The sequence below is a fragment of the Mustela erminea genome, chromosome 4 (assembly GCF_009829155.1).
Source record: "Mustela erminea isolate mMusErm1 chromosome 4, mMusErm1.Pri, whole genome shotgun sequence".
Classification (NCBI taxonomy): Eukaryota; Metazoa; Chordata; class Mammalia; order Carnivora; family Mustelidae; genus Mustela; species Mustela erminea.
In genome coordinates, this window is record NC_045617.1 from 106,099,520 (window position 1) to 106,120,843 (window position 21,324).

General features: G+C 40.8%; 1 protein-coding gene across 1 annotated transcript in view; it reads right to left on the bottom strand.

Moving 5' to 3' along the window:
• EYS (eyes shut homolog) overlaps positions 1-21,324 on the bottom strand; it is a 1,637,266-nt gene that overhangs the window by 62,197 nt on the left and 1,553,745 nt on the right. Inside the window, 1 exon segment of the mRNA XM_032341352.1 lies at positions 5,750-5,932. Coding sequence (XP_032197243.1) covers positions 5,750-5,932 — 183 coding nt within the window.

Here is a 21,324-nt window from a genome sequence, read left to right on the forward strand (position 1 = left end):
ACTCCTGATTTCAGCTCAGGTCACGATCTCGGGCTGGTGGGATCAAGCCCTGTGTTGGGCTCTGCGCTCAGGCAGAGTTGGCTTGAGGGTTCTCTCCTCTGCTCCTTCCCCTGCTGGCATGTACGCTCTCTCTCTTTCTAAATAAATAAATAAAATATTAAAAAATAAAAAAAATAAGTAAAAGGGGAGGTGGATTTTCAAGGATCTATATATTTTTGTCACTTCAACTCCATTTAAGCACTGGTCGAATGTGACAATTCTCATGTATTTCTCATCAGTAAAATGACTTAGTTTAACTTTTTTGGGGACAATCTTAAGAGTTTGAATTATTTAATAACTTAGACCACTTTGACACTACAGTCCAGGTTATTTAATTTCACAAAGACTAAGATTTGATAGTTTTGCATTTTTCAGGAAGAAATTCTCACAATTTCTAGTCACTCTGATGTGATTATGGAAGAAAATAAGGAACATTCTTCATTGGAGAAAATGTTGGGTACGAGCGTACCCTGTCAGTTGCGTCACAAAATGCAGCGCTGTGAACTTGGGAGATGTGTTCTATTACGGATTGGGCTACAGGCTGCTCTCATTCATCAGGCGTCTTCCCCCCGCCTGATCTGAAGCAAGGCATAAAGAACAGGCTGAGCTGATTGGATTTTGTGACACGCCCCCTCTCATTTTTCTTTTTCTGTACTATAGATGACATTCATTTAATTTTTTTCCCCCCAGAAAAACATCAGGCTCTATGTACGTGGTCTTATTTCTGTTACAGTTAATAACCGAGGGCTTGAAGTAAATAAGAAGTTATTTGGCATGAAATATGAGGTAACCTTTCATAGTTAATTACCGCAGCAGAGGACACCTCCACGCTAGGGACTGACAGAGAGCTAAGTGCACAAAGCACGTAGTACATAGATCAAGGAAGTAGGAAACTACAGATTTTTTTCTGATTCTATCACTGTATTATGCCTTTATACTATGGGCTAATGTTGAGATTTTAACTTATATTTCAATGATGTGAACACAGACACATGTGCCCCCTCCCCCTTTATTCAGGTCCTACCTTCTTCACTGCCATCCACATCGATCTCCATATCCAGTATTACAAGCTAACCGGGATAGTCTATGTCTTCAGAGAGCTTTTCAGTTAGTGAAAGAATCAATAAGTATGTAATTATTGATTTCTCACACAGTACCAATCCTGTGAATGATGCAGTTGGGGATACAAAAGATATGAAATGCATGGATGGTCTGAAAGGAATTTAAGATGAATCTTGCCGAGGCGCAAGATTCAGATTATGAAATTGCCAGTATTCTTGTGTTTTTGATTTATGAATATGGTACCTTCATATGACTTGATGGTTGTGATTGTGAATAACAAAGCAGTATATAATTATCATGGGATATAAACTAGAAGTTGTACATAGTACATAGGCTTTGTGTCGAAAGCTATAAGGAGCCCTGAATTCATCAGAGGATGTTGGGTGGAACTGGAAAAGGTAAAGAGAACTTGGTCAGGTGAGAGGAAGCTTTGAAGGGAGAGTGAATGGTGGCAGGTAAACTGGCTGCTTACACAGACATCGGGCTGGGGACTCGCTGGGACCCCGGCTGGGAGAGGATGGGAACGGGAATGCTGGCGGGGCTGCTCCCGCACTAACTACAGAGGACTGGTGGAAATGGAAGGCACAGAATGAGAAACATGCAGATGGAAAGAAATTCCCTGATCCTTCTCCTAGGATGAGCATTCTGCTTTCTGAATTCCATCTTCTGTGTCAGTTACGTGCTTCTTTTCATTCAGCGATGTCTATGTTCCCGGTACACATCAGACAGAGTGATGGAGGCTGTGTGCACCAGACATGGCTTCTTAGCTCTGATGTAGGGCTAAGGTAACAAAATTTTGCTACCAATTCAGACTCCCTGAATTGAGTGTTAGTTTTAGTGTAACAGGGACTGGGGATCTTTGTCTTCATTCTTCCAAAAATGTGTAGTGACTGTCTATATGTGACAGCCACTCTTGTTATAAAAAAGAACCCCCGAAGAGATCCCAGCAGTTAAAAGAAGATAGGATATCGGTTTCCAGCAAACGGCAGTGAGATTAATTCTTAAATTCTCCTGGAAGGGTTAAAGACTGCCAAGAAGAATGATCTTTTGAGCTGAGGCTCAAAGGATAGAAGTGTTTTGGAGGCAGGCAAGTGACGTGTGGGTGGCTCAGGAAGGTGGAACAGCCCGGCACAAGCATAGAAGTGAGGACACAGTGACACATCATAGAAGGTCCGTGTGTCCAGTGCAGCCAGCTATAGGGTAGAGTGAAGGAAAAGGAGGTTGTGTGATAGGCAGGGACTGGCAAACATCTGTACATAGTATGCAAAGGATCTTGCTATGTACGTTGTGATGAAGCATCCTGATTAGGCAAGATAAGTTTGGATCTGAATGTTTAGAATGATCCCCTGTAGCAAAGTGGGGAGGAGAGGGGAGGAGAAACATGACTACAGTAGTCTGTGGTCGACTGGGCATGATGAGGAGAAGAAAGAATAAAGAAGGAGAAAATACAAAAAGGAATTGGGAGGTAAAATGGACAGACTTTGGTGCTGGGCGGAATGTGGGTAACAAAATGAAGAGAAGGCAAAGACTGTGTCTGTCTGATTCATAATGTATCTTTAGTACCTAGAAGAATGCCTCATCAAGGCCTCAGCAGATACTTGTCAAAATGAATAAAAGGAAGAAATCTAGACGACTCCTGGGCTTCTAGCTGAAGCAGAATGTTTATTAACGGCAGTTGCCGGCAGAAGGGAGACAGGAGGGGAAGATAATGTAATCACCTGTGGGTCACCGTGGGACATAGTGACGGTTTCCAGGAAAGTCAAACTAGAAGACATATGCTACAAGGGAGTGGGAGCTATGGAATGAAGCAGAGCTAATAAAGGAAATGCCAAGAATGACTGCAGAAACACGGGCATAGGATTAGTCAGGTTACCATCGCAAGTCACGTGAGACACGTGGCCACCCTCCTCCCACCCCGTGGTTTGGGAATTAGTATCTTAACAAGCACCCTCATGTGATTCTGACACAGGCGTGAAGAGGTCCTTCTTAGCGAACACTGCCTTAAAAAGCTCTGGCGCTACTTGCACTCTTAAACTGGTGTTCTTGCTCCCTCACGTGGTCGAATGTGGAACTGCATGGTTCAGATTTTTCATTTTCACTCTGGACAACAGAGCTCCACAACTCATCTACTGTAATCTAGCCTTTATTTAGCCATCGTATATACCTAAAAATGCAGTGCAGCATGCGCTTTCAGCTCCTATAAAGCAGATGACTAGAGAAGACCAAAAAAATGTCACAAGAAAGATTCCACAATTTACAAATGCTGTGGCTAAAGCTTCACTTTTCACCTGTTTGTTTTTGAGAATTTTGAAGGACTCTTCATAGAAGAATAATGAAGAGTTACTCAGTGGCAGCGTTTTTGTGGGCCAAGTGTTTGTCCTTTCCTTGGGTTCTTCTTCTCAATCTTTCAGAATTTAGAAGATTTGTTTTAAAACAAGACAGAGCCAAGGTCTTCAACGCTCTTTTTTTTTTTTTTGAGTGTGTGTGGGGAGGGGGTGCTAATTAAAAGGATATAATCGATCAACATATGATGCAGGGGTAAAAATTCTGTCTTCCCTCCCTTTCTTCCTCCCGGACTTCTGGCAGTCACTCAATAGGTATTTATTAAAACCATCCGAGAGGCTTCTTGGCAATGTAGTGATACCTGGGACACCGTCTTTACGAAGGAGAGAAGTTTAGCAAACCCCAGTTTGTGATCAAGGGTCTGTGCTCTATGTGCCGGGCAGGTTCTCAAGGCTCGGAGGCGGGGAGACCGCCGGAAGGGGCGGGAGGGGAGTGGCCACTGGGAAATCCTGATGGAGAGGACGGCGTCTGGACTGGAAAGCCCCAAGAATGGCTACTTTTTAAAACCTTGCGCAGCTGAGCTGCTGTCTTACACATCACACCATTATCTGTTTTTAGGGTGGTTCTCGTATTCATTACTCAGTGCTGACTGTGGGTCAGGCAAGCGTGCTCCGTGTAGGTTTATAAAGTCAAAGACCACTGGCTTGGTCTCTGTCCACATAAAACTCCCATTCGAGCAGTGGAGACAGTCAACAATAAACTATCTAAAAAATAAATTGAGGGGTAGGCTTTGAAGAAAATAAATAAGAAGCTGGGGCAGAGAATGAGTGCAGTGGGATAGCATCTACTTTTGTGACGGTGGCTGGGGACGGCCTCCCTGAGACAATCTGAGTCCCGTTCTCAGTTTCAGGTGTCTTCCTGTCTTGACTACCTTAATCCTCACAACTCCATTAGAGCATGTACCGATATTAAACCATCTGACAAGGGAGGAAACTGAGGCACAGAGACATTAAGTAACTTAACACACAGTCTGTAGGTGGTGGAGACTGGATCCGAGTCTACATGTTTGGGCCCCACAGCCTGCTCTCGACCCCTCTGGCAGCCGTCTCTTGTCACGGCAGAGGAAATAAGCCGCACAAAGCCTCTGCGTGCGACAGGCAAGCGCTGGGTGGTTAAGGCACTGGAAGAAGATGTGTAGGAGAGGAGCCCAGAGACGGAGGGAGGTTGGAGACGGAGCTAGGGGCCTGATCCTGAAGGCCCCCAGAGAGGACACGGTGGGGAGGTCTAGACTGCATTCCAAGTAGAGTAGAAAGGCACAGGTGGGTTTTCAGCAAGGTTTTTAAAAAAGTAACTTGCTGTAATCGGAGAAGGATCTGCAGGCAGCAAAAGCAAGAGGGAAATCAGGTTGGAGGAGGTCAAGCAGGCTCTGGCAGGAGAGATGGGGCGGAGATTCGAATGGACTTTGGAGGTGGACTTTCACAGTTCACGTGAAGGGCTCCCCTCCCCCATCCTCCCAGAAGTGGTCGGAGGCTGACACACTACCCTGCACTTGGGCTGTGGGCTCCTTTCAGACACGTGTTAATTCAGAAGCCCGTGTTCATAATTAGAGGCCGGCACTGAACCAGTCAAAAAGAAGAGAACATGTTATTTACCCTAGTACGAGAGAATCCTTGATGGTTGAGAGAAAGGTTCCTTTCTGGTGTACCATGTTGATTTCACAGATGAGAATACTGAACTCAGAGAAAGGTGATTAATTGTTTAACTCAGTAGAAAGTAGGTCCTGCTGACTCAGGAATTAAATATACGCACTTTTCCTTGATTCCACACAAGCACAACTGGTTTCTACTTAGACAAATTTAACTTGCATGTTCATTTCCCACCAATTCTAGGGCATTGGAGGACTTCATTACAGGCTGAGAACTTTCTTAATTAGTTACTTCTTAAATCTGGAATAGTTTCCTTTGAGGGCAACCATTCCCATTTCACAACACATGGTGAAATGGTGTCCCTTCTGAGAATTTCCCTTCTCTCCTTATATATGGAAACAGAAAGAAACAGGGGAAAGGACGAGTCAATAAGCTCATCTCTCATGTGACGTACGTTCACCTTCTCTGTCCTCACGATTGCCTGCTGGCATTCTTGCCCTTGCTGATAAGCAGCAGCCCTGGTGTGAACAGGCTTTGGAAAAGGCAGGGAATGTCTAAACACCTTGGACTACAAGGACCACGCTCGAGGCAGAAAACAGGAGGAGGCTGTTTGCAGGCAAATGTCTCCTTTATCCACAGTTAATGAGAGGAACCCTGAAGAATTTCTAAAGTATTCTTAAAGGAGCTAAGCCAATCCTAGAGGGGTCAATTAATCTTACCATGGCCCTTCTGTCCAGTGAAAAATATTAAGTTACTTTGCAGTGCCGAGTGATTATTTGCTAGCTGAAACTTCAAGTGGAATTCATAACCGAGGCTGATGTCTGGGATCCGTGAATAAGCCAGAAATGACGTGTATCCGAAGGCGTCTGTGCCCCTGAACCTGGGCCGAGAAATAGCAGCAGCTGTGGAAAAACCCAAACCAATAGTTAAAATAAACCTGAACATGTCCTTGTAAAAGGAGGGCTATGTTTTGCTGATGCATCTGGCCGGGGAGTCTGTTTACTATCACGTTAATTAGACTTAAGTGCCCATCAGCATTGAGCAACTGAGTGAGTCAATGGGGAGTTTCAAAACCGGAACAAAGGAAGTTCAGTGTTTTGAGAGCCTGCATATAAAACTTTCACTCGCACACCCTTTCTACATAAGAAAGAACTGACTTAAAAAACAAAACACTATATATATATTTTTAAAGATTTTATTTATTTATTTGACAGATGGAGATCACAGAGAAGCAGGCAGAGAGAGAGGAGGAAGCAGGCTCCCTGCTGAGCAGAGAGCCTGATGCGGGGCTCGATCCCCGGACCCTGGGATCATGACCTGAGCTGAAGGCAGAGGCTTTAACCCACTGAGCCACCCAGGCACCCCGCAAAACCCTATATTTTGAAGAGTAATTTTCAAAATAAAAAAGATCATTGGTGGGCACCTGGGTGGCTCAGTGGGTTAAACCGCTGCCTTCGGCTCAGGTCATGATCTCAGGGTCCTGGATCAGGTCCTGCATCGGGCTCTCTGCTCAGCAGGGAGCCTGCTTCCTCCTCTCTCTCTCTCTGCCTGCCTCTCTGCCTACTTGTGATCTCTCTCTGTCAAATAAATAAATAAAAATCTTAAAAAAAAAATCATTGGTGGTCAAAGTATTTGCCCAGGTGCTTTGTAAAGGTGATTGGCATCTGAGCACTGGCCATGACTTAGAGAGAATCTTGCAGCTTGAAATTGGGCTTTTCAAATCCTGTGATTTTGGAAAAGTCAAAGTCATAGGTCGGTGTGGGAAGGCCAAGACGTGGGCAGGCAACAGATCAGTTTCCATCGTATTGTCATCAATGTCTGTCATCAATCACTGTCATCAATGACCAGAACATTTTTTTAGGTAGAAATTGTTATTCCCCAATAATGGGTCCGTGATTAAAGGAGCGAGACTGATATAGACCGAAGGTCAAGCAAAGCTTTATTTCGTGCCAAGCATCAAGAATCTAACCGAAAGTTTGGGGCCGCACCTCTTACAAGAGAGGGCGACCCTTCTCTGTTTCACAGTCTAGCTTTTAAGGGCAAAGGCCATGCGTTTGGGCCTGGCCACGCACAGGTGACCAATGAGATTGTAACACACAGGAAACGCCACAGTGATACTAGGTGACCAATTGAGTTACAATTTACCCTAGTAGACATTTGAACCAGCCTATCACCTTGGTTGGAATTGGCGCCCAAAAGGCTCCCAAAGGGCAGGGCCCATACTCCTTGGTAACCCGGGAGACAGTATGCATCCCCCCACTGATCGGATGTCTCCACCTGGCCTGACCCACCCTGTATCTGGGCTTTGTTACCTGGAGCTGGTTTCTGGGACTTATTTTTAAGTGAATCCCCTGGGGGAAGGGGAGCAGGGACAGTTTAACTTTAATGAAAGCCTCTTGCTAAGTAGGTCCTTACCGAAATCTTTGTTTAAAAAAAACAAAACAAAACATGTGTAGGGGCGCCTGGGTGGCTCCTTCAGTTAGATATCTGCCTTCTGCTCTTGACCTGGGGTTCTGGGATGGAGTCCCACACAGGGCTCCCTGCTCAGCAGGAAGCCTGCTGCTCCCTCTCCTACTCCCTCTGCTTGTGTTCCTGCTTTCACTGTCTCTCTCTCTGTCAAATAAATAAATAATATATATATATATATATATTTTTTAATACCAAAGTCTTTTTTTTAAAGATTTTATTTATTTATTTGGCAGACAGAGATCACAAGTAGGCAGAGACACAGGCAGAGAGAGAGAGAGGAGGAAGCAGGCTCCCTACTGAGCAGAGAGCCCAATGTGGGACTCAATCCCAGAACCCTGGGATCATGACCTGAGCCGAAGGCAGAGGCTTTAACCCACTGAGCCACCCAGGCGCCCCAATAAATAAAATCTTTTTAAAAAAAGTTTATTTTTGCTCTGTTACAATGCTTGTTAAAAAAACGAACGCATGGGTTTCATGGGAATGAAACTGCAGGGAGATTTAGTAGAAACAGGAAATGGTTAAAAAACGAAGTTCAAGAGCCATGGTGGACAAAACAATTTAATTGAGGGGTACCGTTAGCCAGCTGGGCTTTCTGTCCTGCCTCTAATCTTGTTTCCAACTTTTCTCTTTGATTGCTCTGCTCTGTTTGTAAATAGTCCCAACCGGCTTCTATTTCCCCCAACCCGAGAGGAGCACAGGAAACAGGAAGGGGGATGTTGATCGCTATCCCTGTCTGTTAGGGATGGTATTCCCAGATTAAAAGATGTTCCCAGGATCTATTCTTATTAGTTTGAGATAGCTTGACAGAGGGAAGAAGAGCTTGTTTTGACTACCCTTCATTGTTCTCTTCTCTAGAGAGGTTGCCTCTCCTAGGAAGTTGTAAAACTAGAATTTTTGTAAGCCTTAAGAAATATCCTCACTCTGGTACCTAATGCTTGAAACAAAAGAGCTTGTTATGTCTGGTTATAATTGTTTATACAGCAAATAATTGTACTATCCTGGGAAAAGTGATTCTACTTCTCAGAGGCTTTTATTTCTGTTTGCTTTGTGTAACTGTTGAAGTAGGGTAACTGTGTGGAATCAGCAGAATAAGATTTTGTTAAAATCTTACCAGTTTATTCCTTGGGATGTATGGCCTAGAATAAGTATTCTTTTTCTGAAAACTCACCAGCATCTCAGCATGATTTTGAGACATACCACCTCTTACATTTATTTATTTATTTTAATCTAATGAAGTGATTTATGGTCTGTGTTCCAGAGACAATAGGCGAGGCTCTTTCTATCAGGGATTTCACTAGCTGTGGCCTCATAGATAGGATAGTTGAAGGAAATGAAATGTACTGGAATTGAAAGAAAATAAAAAACTGACAGTGTTTGGTGTTGCCGTTAAAACAATAGAATTCAACTAAATTTAATGTTAAAATAGAGGATTTTTTTTTTGGGGGGGGGATGACTTTTTAAATAATATATATTCCTTATAATAATTTACAGTTGGGTCTACCTAAAAGTTTAGTACTACATTCGGGTTAGATCAAAACCTATACACCTTGTCCGTATTTCACTGTCAGACGCTGTGCTGGATGCTGGTGACACAGATAACAGAGCACCATCCCAGCCCTCAAGGAACTAGTGTGTGGTCAACCAACTGATCCAAATGAACTGGATGGAAAGTTGAGTTGGAAGCTGATGAGCAGCAATTCACCTGGCAGATAAAAAGGAAAGATCATTTCAGGTTGAAAGAATAGCATGTTTTCAGGTGAGGAGGCCCAAACAGCATGTCATACTCAAGGAACTCATGGGGTATGCCAATTTTAAAATGAAGTATTAAAAGGAAAAGTACAAGGAAATGTAATGAGGTAGTCAGACAGGGGTCGAATTATGAAGGCCTTGACATTTTTTCCGTAATCTTTGAGTTGCCTTTTAGAAATATCACCCTAGGGATGAAATGTGAAGGCAGGATTATTTGGAAAGAGCTAGAGGACCAAAGTTTGGTTTGAATGAAGAATGAAAATGAGGACTTTGGGGCGCTTGGGTGGCTCAGTGGGTTAAAGCCTCTGCCTTCGACTCAGGTCATGATCCCAGGGTCCTGGGATCGAGCCCGGCATTGGGCTCTCTGCTCAGTGGGGAGCCTGCTTCCCCTCCTCTCTCTCTGCCTGCCTCTCTGCCTACTTGTGATTTCTGCCAATAAATAAGTTAAAAAAAATCTTAAAAAAAAAAAAAAGGGAACAAGGACTTTGATGATACCAAGAAATCCAATAGTTAGCTAAGCTTACACTGAATTGTAAATGTGAGGAAATTTATAGGTCAGTCATGAAAAAAGATAATGGTGTGATACTTATATAAATAGTGGACAGAAATGTGTTATCAGTTCTAGTATCCAATCAGAATAAGTTTATGAGACAATTTCAAACTACTGAAAAGAAGTACAATGTACACTGAAGACTGAGGATAATCGTGTGCACAGGAAAGGATCTGTCACACTCTGTATTTCTTAGTCTAATGCTATACTGTTGAACAATGCAGAAACCACATGTGGCTCTTGAGTACTTGACTTATGTCTAGGCTAACTAAGAGGGCTTTGTACAGAGGAAAGAATGTAAAATATCTGTTTTTAAAAGAAGATTTATTTGAGAGAGAGACAGTGAGAACACGCATGTGCCATGGGGAGGGGCAGAGGGGGAGAGAGAGTCTCAAGCAGATTCTGTGCTGAGCTGGAACCTGATGTGGGGCTCGACCTCACTGACCCTGAGATCATGACCTAAACCAAAACCGTGAGTTTGATACCTGGCTGCACTACCCAGGTGTCCCAAGAATGTAAAATATCTTGTTAATAATATTTTATATGCATTAAATATTGAGTCAAATAAAATATCTTATTAAAATAAATTTCACCTGTCTCTTTATTTTTAAAAATGTGGCTACTAAGAAACAAAATTACACAGCAGCTGATATTCTACTAACCAACACTGCAGAGAGAACCATCTGTATCTAAGTGATTTCTCTAAATCCTTAGTTGTGATTTACTTCAAGGGGCTTTGTCTTTCGGTAATTCTGAGCCTGTGAAAAGATAGGGTTTCTAAGGGGAAGAATGGGAATCAGGAGAAGGGGTCAAAGGATGTCCATCCCAGTATGAAGAGGCTCCTGTGTCCTCACCTACGTGATCTCCATCCTGCTGGATCAGGCAGGAGAACGTGCCGGGACCCAGATTCCAGAAAGAGGATTTTCAGCCTTACAAATGTTTCTTTCCAGTTCTTGAAAGTAAGCCCTTTATGATCTTCAACCAGGCAACATTTGGTTAATTTGATTACTCTGTTACACAAATTCCCAGATCAGACTTCTAGAAGCGTCAGTCGTCATCAAATCAGTAGATTGAACAGATTGTAATGGGAATATTTTAGGGCTATTAAGTGAAAATTTTTTTTCTTTTGTAATCCCTAGTTGCCTCATGGTTTCCGTATGTGAACGTCTGCATTTTTTTCTTTAGTACTTTTAAAGTTACAGCAGTAGAAAGGAACCATGAGGAAGGAAGGAGCATGCTGGGAGTTGAACTAAATATTAATTATTTAGTGTGTGGAAGAAGGGAGCAAAATCACTAACAGAAGTCTGGGAACATTTCAGGCAGTCAGAAAGCCTTATGTATCTCAGCATCATCTAGGGTCATTAAAAATTCTACAAACCTTCAATGATAGGAGAACGTTATAATCTTTTCTGCAATATAGTGCTTGGTTGCAGGCTTAACATGGAATCTTTGCATAACACATCACATTACGCTCTCCGGATACAGCTTAGCAAAAACTACCACAAAAAGGGTATAAACTTTTGTCTTCTAGAACATTTACTATGGCAAAATTTTCTTATTCCCCATCAGGACAGAGAAACAGTCTGTGAATGTTTTAAATGTAACTGTACTTTTTAATTTTAAAAATACGCTCTGTTTAGTCCTCTCACCTGAATTGTTGACATTTTTGCACAGAAACGACCAAGATGAGCTCCTGGGATGTGGGAAGAAGACATATAGAAGAGCTCAGACTGCAGAACACCTTCCTTTCAACGCTGCAATCAGTGATGCCTCCTGAAGCCCACTGGCTGGTCGTGACGTATGGCATTATAAGGTGTTACACGTCCTGGTGATTGAGGAGAGGCCCCTGGACGCCTCCAGCTCAGAATCCATTTTGGATTTCTTCACTTTCTATGTAAATTTGGGTGAGGTGAGCTTCTCTGTTTGAGTTTCTTCCAGTGTAAGATGAGGATAGTAAGAATATCCAACTTTGTGTGAAGAATGAGAAAAGTATGTGGCTGAAGGAAACACATCAGAGCTAACCTCACATTTCAAGTGGACAAGCCTCTTGCACAAACTCTGCAATCTCACTTCATTTTACCAGTCAAGTCACAAAGGCAACTAATTTATGCCTCTTCTTTCCCCCTCTAACACCTAACATTCATCATTTCTCAATGAATGTTCTTGCTTCTTATTTCATAGAAGAAAATAAACTAAGAACAGAGAACTACCCCATCCTTCTGCCATCGGCTCCTCCTTGCTTCAGAGCTTGAATTTTGATTCCGATGTTCTGCCTTTCCTCTGGTTACCAGGCTGACTCTGCCTGGGTATCAGATCCACCCTTCATTTACTTAACGGCACCATCTCCGCAATCCTGTCCCACTTCCTTGGGGGAGACACCAAATTTTTCTTCTCTACTGAATCATTCTCTTCAACACCAATTATGCTAAAATATCTCCATTTGAAAAAAACTGCTTTCCTCTGCTTTAGCTCTACATTCCTCTCTAGCTGCTTCTTGTTTTTCCGCCTATCATTCTGGTAAGAGTGTTCTAAAGGAGTATCTCTGTTGACTTTCTTTCTTTGTTTCTTTGTTTCTTCTTTCATTACCCATTCACTCTTGATTTCATTCTAGTCAGCTTATCTTCTCTCTTTCCATTAAATCTTCCGATGTCAGGGTCACCAGTGGCCACCATCTTTTCAAATTCAATGCCAATTCTCTGTTCTCTTCTTATTCAAAATCTCAGGAGCAGTTGACAGTTGATTATTTCTTTCTCTGGAAATTGTTTCTTCCCTTATCATCATGATATTCTTCTCTGCTAGTATTCTTCCTGCCTGCAACTGCTGTTCTCATTCTCCTTTTCTTTCAGTTGTCTCCATCTGCCGTCGCTCTCTTATCTCCTTGTATGGACCCCCTACAGCAGGATGGCTCCTGAATAAGAGTCTGTATCCTTGACTTCTTTTCAGAGCGCCACATTCCTATATCCAACTACCTACTGGATATTTGACATACATTTGTATGACCAATGAGAATCCCAAACTGACCATATACAAGACAGAACTCTTTATTCTCATATCCTTATAACCTCTCCTCCCAATCAAATCTCTCCCCCAGTCTTCTCTCTCTTTTTTCTTGTTTTATTTACTTGAGAGAAAGAGAGAGAGAGAGAGAGAGAGAGAGAACACACAAGCAGGGGGAGAGGGAGAGGAAGATAACTCCCCGCTGAGCAGGGATCCCAATGTCCCAATGCAGGGCTCTATCCCAAGACTTTGGGATCATGACCAGAGGTGAAGGCATACACTTAACCGACTGAGTCACACAGGTGTCCCTTCTCTGTCTTTGTTCAGAACAAAAGCTAGTCACGACCTAAATTGTTTCTTTCTCTGCCACATCAACCAGTTGGTTGGAAAATTCTGTTCCTTTTCAAAATATCTCCTGAATCTCACAGCTTCTCACCACCTCCATCAATGCCACCAAAGTCTACTGCGCTATTCTCTCTACTCTGGACTACTACTGGCTTCTTAACTGGTCTCTTTTGCCACCTTTGTCTCCTTGGTGTCTCTTTTTTGTATTGTAGCTAGTGTGTTCTTTAAATATTAATTGCATATTTAAAAGTCCTCTAGTGTTTTCCCTTGAATTTTGAAACAAAACAAAACAAAACAAAACAAAAAACAACTCTTTAGGATAGACTCAAATCCTTATTCTCCTAATTTATTTTATACCCCTTTCTTCTTGCTCATTCTGCTCCAACCTTGCTAACTTCTTTGTGTTTCTTAAATAAACCAAATATGCTCCCAGTTCAGGACTTCTGGTTCTCTAGTTCCAATGCTCAAACATACTCTCCCTCACTTCTCCAAGACTGTGGACAAGTATCCTCTCTTCACAGGGGTCTTCTCTGACCACCCTACAAAATTATTAATTCCTCCTACCCCCATCATTCTCTACTTATTTAACCTCCTCAGTTTACTACAGCCTATTTACATAATATGATATTTATTTTTTACTCTCTCTCTCTCTCTCACCATTTTTTTTTTTTTTTTTTTACTGTCTCAATTCCTTAGACTGTAGGGCTCATCAGTGCAGAGAACTTACCTGTCTTTCACCAACTCCAGGGTGTACAACAGTGCCTTGACTCAAGTGGGTATGGGATACATCTTTATCAAATAGTTGAGTGGATACATATAAGGGGCTTACCATAGTGTTGAAAAAATGGTAACACTGATGTGTTATTTTTCTGTGGTTATTGTTTATTTAATATCTTAATTGTTCTGCTCTTATGTCACTAAAGAAAGAATTGGATCTGTTGGATGAAGTTGGGAAAAAGAATTACTTTACTATCACCAATGCTAACCATTACTTGTTTGATTTTTTCCCCCATTTTTCTAGTTTTTTGCTTCTAAAGAATAAGGATATTTCTGGATGTTTACAAAGATATTAGAATCTTAATTTTCAAGTATGGGCAAAAATTAAAATAACATTCTATAGTGATACTGAAAATCAAGGAAGATACCCCCAACTTCACAAATCAGTTGTTTTTTGTGACTAAGTTGAATAAATATAACTATAATTTCATAAGATTTTTCTTCTAAAATTGTTTTATGTTTAATATTTGATAATAGTTTCTTCTGAACTTATAAGATAAAAACACTCTGTTTCTTGGGGCAGCTGATAGTTTTTGACAGAAATTTTTGGTTTTTACGTGGCAAAATATCTGTATGATTCCCTCACAGTCTTGTTTAAAATTTTACAATATGGACTTGAGAAAAGTGCCTTAAGTTCATTAAAGAATTTTTCAAAATGTACAGTTATTTCAGAATAGACTGTCTTGTCCAAATCTACTTTTCTAAAATAAAGCTCTTTGCTCTATTTTTATGTAAATAGAAAAGACAAGAAGGAAACAAAATAAAACTGGTTGATTTTTTTACTTGGATTCTGTTTTCTATATAGGCTGCTGTATATAACCTTAGCCGACTGGACACCAGGGAGCGCTGAGCTGGTAAAATTGCAGTTCAGTTCTTTCCTCCTCTATTATGTATTTTAATGAAGCAAGCAGATGGTAGATGGATTTTCCCCTGGAAACTGCTGATTTTGAAAGACTTTGGTATGCCAGTTTTGCAAGCATGGTGTTTAGCAGCATAGACTACCTCGAAATATACATTTAACTCTGCCAGGAAAAAAATTCGTATATCCTTAGGCAGATGGGTGAATTTTGAAAAATACAAGACCACTGTTCGCCTCGCCAGCTGTCTTTTGTAGGTTTGAGGTGTAAACATCTTTCTTCTCTCTTTGTTCTTAAATTCTTCTTAGTAAGACAGCAATAGATTTAGCTCAATATCCTGCATAAATGCAGTTAGGGTATAAAACCATTTATACGACCACTGTTGTTTCTATTTCTTCTTCTTCTTTTTTTTTTTTAGATTTTATTTATTAGATGGAGAGGCATGCAGAGAGAGAATGAGATAGAGAGGGAAGCAGGCTCCCTGCTGAGCAGAGAGCCCACTGCGGGACTGGATCCCAGGACCCTGAGATCATGACCTGAGCCGAAGGCAGCGGCTTAACCCCCTGAGCCACCCAGGCACCCCTGTTGTTTCTATTTCTGTTGTTGAATAAGTTCCTTGTCCAGCATGCTTCCACACCATTCCGTGTTAACATTTAGAAATAAAAAAGTGGTAACCTACAAATGTGATTTTCATTTATTTATTTATTTTTCTCTAAATATCTTTTAAAAATTATTATTATTAACATATAATGTATTATGTGTTGCAGGGGTACAGGTCTGGACTCATCAGTCTTACACAGCACTCACCACAAAACATAAAATGAAAAATAAGTTTCTTCTAAGATGTCATTAACAGTAATAAGTGATGGTGATTTTTACAGAAAACATACTTACCTATTCTTTCTGAACTCAAGATAATACTCAATACATGAATAAAATCAAGCTCTCTATTCAAATGGACCGAAAATATTCAATTCACCCTCAGGTATCAACATGAAATAAATATCCTTGGTTGATTGCCCATTCCTGTTCATACTAAATCATTCAAACATTCTGTGTAGATACAGAGTTCTACCATTCTCACTTCTTTAATTGTCAGAGAAAAGCTAAGAACAAACAGAATTTTACAGTAGGATAAGAAAACTGATGAAAATATGGAGCAGCATTATTTCCATCAGCAGAAGAAATGGCAAATGATCAGAATCCAAAGCGGCACATTCTTTTTAGATGTGTAAATCTTAGAAATTAGTGCCATCTTCTGGCTTCTCGAAGTACTGCTTTCAATCTGAACCAGATAATGGGATTTTCACAGGACCATGAAATGTCAAAGAAGAAGAAAAACTCCCAAAAGATATGGGTCACATTGTAGCTCTGCGTTACAGCTCATGTATCATGTATCCATCATTCACATTACATAAACAGTGCAGATTTATACCAGATTAAATATGCTTTGTAGTTAGTTTACTGTGATAAAGCAAAACTCCCAGATATCATACATGGAATATTTGAGAACTGAATGTGTTTGGAACACTTTTCTCATTCCTAAGTCCTGAGTTTCTTCATGTTAATGGATTCCTAGTTAAGAAATTAAGAAACATCAAAGTTGGAGTAGGTCATCATTCAAATTCAGGAGAAATTAAAAAAAAAAAACCTTTTTAATCTATTATTTTTTAAGTCATGGAAATATAAATGTATTTTTATATACTCCAAAGTAATACAAACAATAGCAATGATAAGAACTACTACGTTCTAGTTGCTAGGTGTTCTCTCACAACTGTTTCATTTCTCATAGTGGCCCCATGAGGTGTTCTTACTCTTGTATTTCTGTCTTATAGATGGGGCTCAGACAGGTGAGGTCACACAGCTAAAAAATGGCAGAGTCATTCTGAAACCCAACTCGTCTGACTCCAAAGCCTGCGCTCTTTCTAATGATGGCTGGGATATTTATAATGTTGGCTGAATAAAAGTTATTGGTAGATATTTATATTATTAAAATTTATACCCAAATTGATTTCATACAGATTAGTCTTATTTCCTTGCCCAAGTCTTAGTCCATGGACTCATGAAAATTAGCAGTAATCTTACATTTCCTCTTCCATATTTAATAGAAATGTAAATACATTTAATTGCCTTGCAGTGTCAACTATTTAACTGGTGCTCAGTATATACCAGTGAATTTATCAATAGATAAGTTTGAATAGGAGTTTAATTACTTGATAATATGCAGAGAATATAAATAAAAAATAGTGGTTAAAAAGATCAGTAGGAAAAAAAAAAAAATCAGTAGGGGCCCCTGGGTGGCTCAGTCGTTAAGCATCTGCCTTCCTCTCAGGTCATGATCCCAGAGTCCTGGGATTGAGCCCCACATCTGGCTCCCTGGTCAGAGGGAAGCCTGCTTCTCCCTCTCCTACTCCCTCTGCTTGTGTTCCTTCTCTTGTTCTCTCTCTGTCAAATAAATAAAATCTTTAAAAAACAAAAAAACCAAAACAAAACCAAAATACAACCAACAGAGGTCTCTCAGAGACTTTGGGTTATCCAGTGTCAATCCACATTCTTTCTCTAGCACATGCATTTTCAAATTAAAATGTCCTTCTGTGACAAAGGAGCCAAGAATATACAATGGGAATAGGACAGTCTCTTTAATAAATGGTGCAGGGAAAACCGGACAGCCACATGAAAAAGAATGAAACTAGACCACTATCTGATATTGTACACAAAAATCAAATAAAAATGGATTAAATATTTGAATGTAAGACCAGAAACCATAAAACTCCTTGAAGAAAACATAGATGGTAAGCTCCGTGACATTGGTCTTGGCAATGATTTTTTTTGTATTTGAGACCAAAGGCAAATGCAACAAAAGCAACAATAAGCAAATGGGACTATAACAAGCTAAAAGTTTTCTGCACAGCAAAGGAAACTAGCAGCAAAATAAAAAGGCAACCTCCTAAGTGGGAGAAAATATTTGCAAATCATATAGCTGACAAGTGGTTAATGTCCAAAATATAAAAAAAATTCATACAACTCAATAGCAAAAAAATTTCTCATTTAAAATTGGGCAGAGGACCTGAATGGGCATTTTTTCAAAGAAGACATACACATGGCCAACTGGCAGTACTAATCAGGGAAATCCAAATCATAACAGCAGTGAGATACCACCTCACACTTGTTAGTGCGGCTATTCTCAAAAACACAAGCAATAACAAGTGTTGGCCAGGTTGCGGAGAAAAGGCAACCTTGTGAGTTGCTGGTGGGAGTATAAATTGGAGCAATGAAAAACAACATGGAGTTTTCTCAAAAAGTTAAAAATAGAACTAACCATATGATCCAGTAATTCTTCTTCTGGGTATTTATCCAGATAAAATGAAAACGCCGACTAAAAAAGACACACACACGCCTATATTCACTGCAACATTATTTATAACAGTCGAGATACGGAAACAATCTAAGTGTCCACTGTCGGATGAATTGATAAAGAAAATGTGATGTATATATGGACAGTGGAACATTATTCAGCCATAAAAAAGAAGGAAATCTCGTCCGTCTGTGACAATATGGATGGACCCTGATGGCATTAACCTAAGTGAAATAAGTCAGACAGGGAAAGACAAACACTGTTGATCTCACTTATGTATGAGATCTCAATGTATGAGATCAATAGCAAAAAAACTTCTCATTTAAAATTGGGCAGAGGACCTGCCCAATTCAGCCATAAAAAAAGAGGAAATCTCGTCCTTCAAACAAAACGAAGCTCATAAACATAGAGAACGGACTGGTGGTTGCCAGAAGCAGGAGGAAGGGGGACAAAATCTGTGAAGGGGTTTAAAAGGTACAAGCTTCCAATTATAAAATAAATAAGTCACAGGGATGTACCATAGAGGATGATAACCATAGTTAATAACACTGTACTGCATATTTGAAAGTTGGTAAGAGAGTAGATCTTGAAAGTTCTCAGCATATGAAGAAAATTTTATAACTATGCATGGTGACTGGTGTTAGACTTATTGTGGTGGTCATTTTGCAATATACAGAGATAAGGAATCACTATACTGCACACCTGAAATTAATATAGTATTGTATGTCAATTATATCTCAATAAAAACAGCAAGCAAAACAAAATAAAAACTTCCTCTGACATAATGCAATAATCCTATATAATTTTTAAAAACCATTCTCTTTTCCAAAATGGAGTCTTTTTAAAGTCTTTTCTTCTATTGCATTTTGTTCCAAATCCAAGATCTCTGCAGAGTGGCCATTTCTTCTCATTGCATGTTGTGATTCCGTTCTGTCATGGATAAGGTCTCAACAATACTAAACCTGAGTACTTTCCCTAAAGACCAGTCTCCCACGATCGCTGTAATGGTATGTTTGATTTTTCTTGGTGATAGAATCAAAGGTGCTGCTCATACTGTTGTGGTTTGCTGCCCATGAGAGCCCACAAAAGGTGGTCCATAGGAAGGAAATTGATACGGATAGTTAATCTTAATGCAGGAACCAGAAAGACAAATGATATGGTGAGGTCACCCAGACACTGGTGGTAGCTGAAGAGGTGAAGGCAGCTGCCATCACTAAGCCTGACAGGACAAAGGGAAGAGCCAGTGTTTTTAAAAGCCCCAAAGCCAGACTACCTGGTGGGAGCCTTTACTGGGGCTGTTCATCAGGACATGGGACCATGGATGGGGAGGTCTGGAACTAGAGCAGATATGGCTACTGGTAGACAAGCTACCAGAAGCAGCGGAGGGGGGAATAAATACTCTGTCTGTTCTCTTCCTCATGCTGAACCCCCATCCAGTTTTCTTCTTCTAGTGGGGAAAATGTAGTCTGCACATGTCTGAGACATGGATCTCAGAGAAAACAGGCAAACAAAACACACTGCAATGAAGGCAACACCGAGGCTACAATCCTTATTTCCAGAACTGGTCAGGACTCTACCTCTGACCTTGTAACTCTCCTCCTCGAACACTGTCTCTTTTCAGGTAGGGACAGCAAATTCAAATCCTTCCCTCTGTGTTCTCACAGGAGCCGTGACACGGATGAGATTCTATACCTGGTGTGGTGATGCAAGCCTTCATGCCTTAGAGCCCCAGCCACGGTGGGCCTGCTGTCTAGGGCTTCATGAGGCCTCTGTCAACTCTTAACACTAGATGTGGGAGGCAGGATCCCAGAGTGGACTTCTCACTTTCATATGTGTGCCTGTGTGTCCGTGTGTGTTACACCTACATCATGGCCTCCATTAGCACTCTAGTGAAGTCAAGGGCAACCCTCCTCAGAATAAGGATTCTAGGGGTGCCTGCGTGGCTCAGTCAGTTAAGCATCTGCCTTCAGCTCAGGTCATGATCTCAGGATCCTGGGATTGAGTCTTACATGATGGGCAGGGGTGAGGGGGGGCGGTCCCTGCTCAGTGGGGAGTCTGCTTCTCCATCTCCCTCTGTCCCTCCCCGTTGCTTGTCCTCTCAATTTCTCAAATAAATAAATACAAATCTAAAAAAAAAAAAAGAACACAACATTTCTAGATACACAAAGTAAAATACACAGGATTATAAAATAAGCCACTTTTTGAAATATACTTAATAAAATTTAACAACAACTTTGTAATAAAGTAAAATTATCCTTCTTTCATACAAGATTTAGCAGCAGGTATAATAACCCCAGCAATTTCAAATGGGAAGGAACACAAAACTATTTTAATATAGTATATAACAAATTGTAATATAAAGAGATCTGATTTCTCTCAGTGACAAAGTACAGTTACTGCTGATAACTACTGCGATTTGTCGCTGCCATTCATAATAAGAATTTGTTAAATTTCTGTTGGAGGTGGTAAGAAGTTGTAACTTTTTTCCTCATCCACATTCACAGCTTCTTTGACCTAGAGAGTCACCCGAATTCCGCCAGAATACTTTTCCTCACCTGCCAGCTCATTCTCCCACTTCAGTGTTTGCTTAAAGTTTCCCTTCTTACTGAGGTCTATCTTGTCCTACTTCACTCATTATATTTAATGGCACCTTTCCCCTGTGCCATTTTAAAAATGGCACTTTAAAAATGCTGTCTTGACCCAGTTTGGGGACCCTGGTTAGAGGTTGGTCAGTTCCTTTCCTGAGAAGCTGAGTCCACACTCGCAAACACTTCACTTGCTGGGCTCCACACCATTTATGCATCACCCTAACGCCTTGGGGCAGGGTACCAGACAATAGGAACAGTGACTATTTCTCACAGTTCAAGATATTATTCAGGACAGCCAATTCACAGGGCGCCCTTAAAATCTAAATCACCCTAGTTGCCACATATAAGCTGTCTTCTCTACCTCTGGCTTGCTGTACTCTGTCCTTGGTACACAACCCAGTGTGTGGCCCTGTTTAACAACCTTCTTTTGTTTGGAGCTGCAGTAGCTGAATGTTTCACCTTTCATCCATCTAAGTGTATTGTCCTGCCTTCAAAAAAAATCTCCAAATCTTATGATAAGACAACTTAATTTCTCCCTGGCATTCCTTTTCTCTCTTTTTCTTCTCTACTTTTTTGTTTGTTTGGCCTTTAGTACTCATTATCTTTT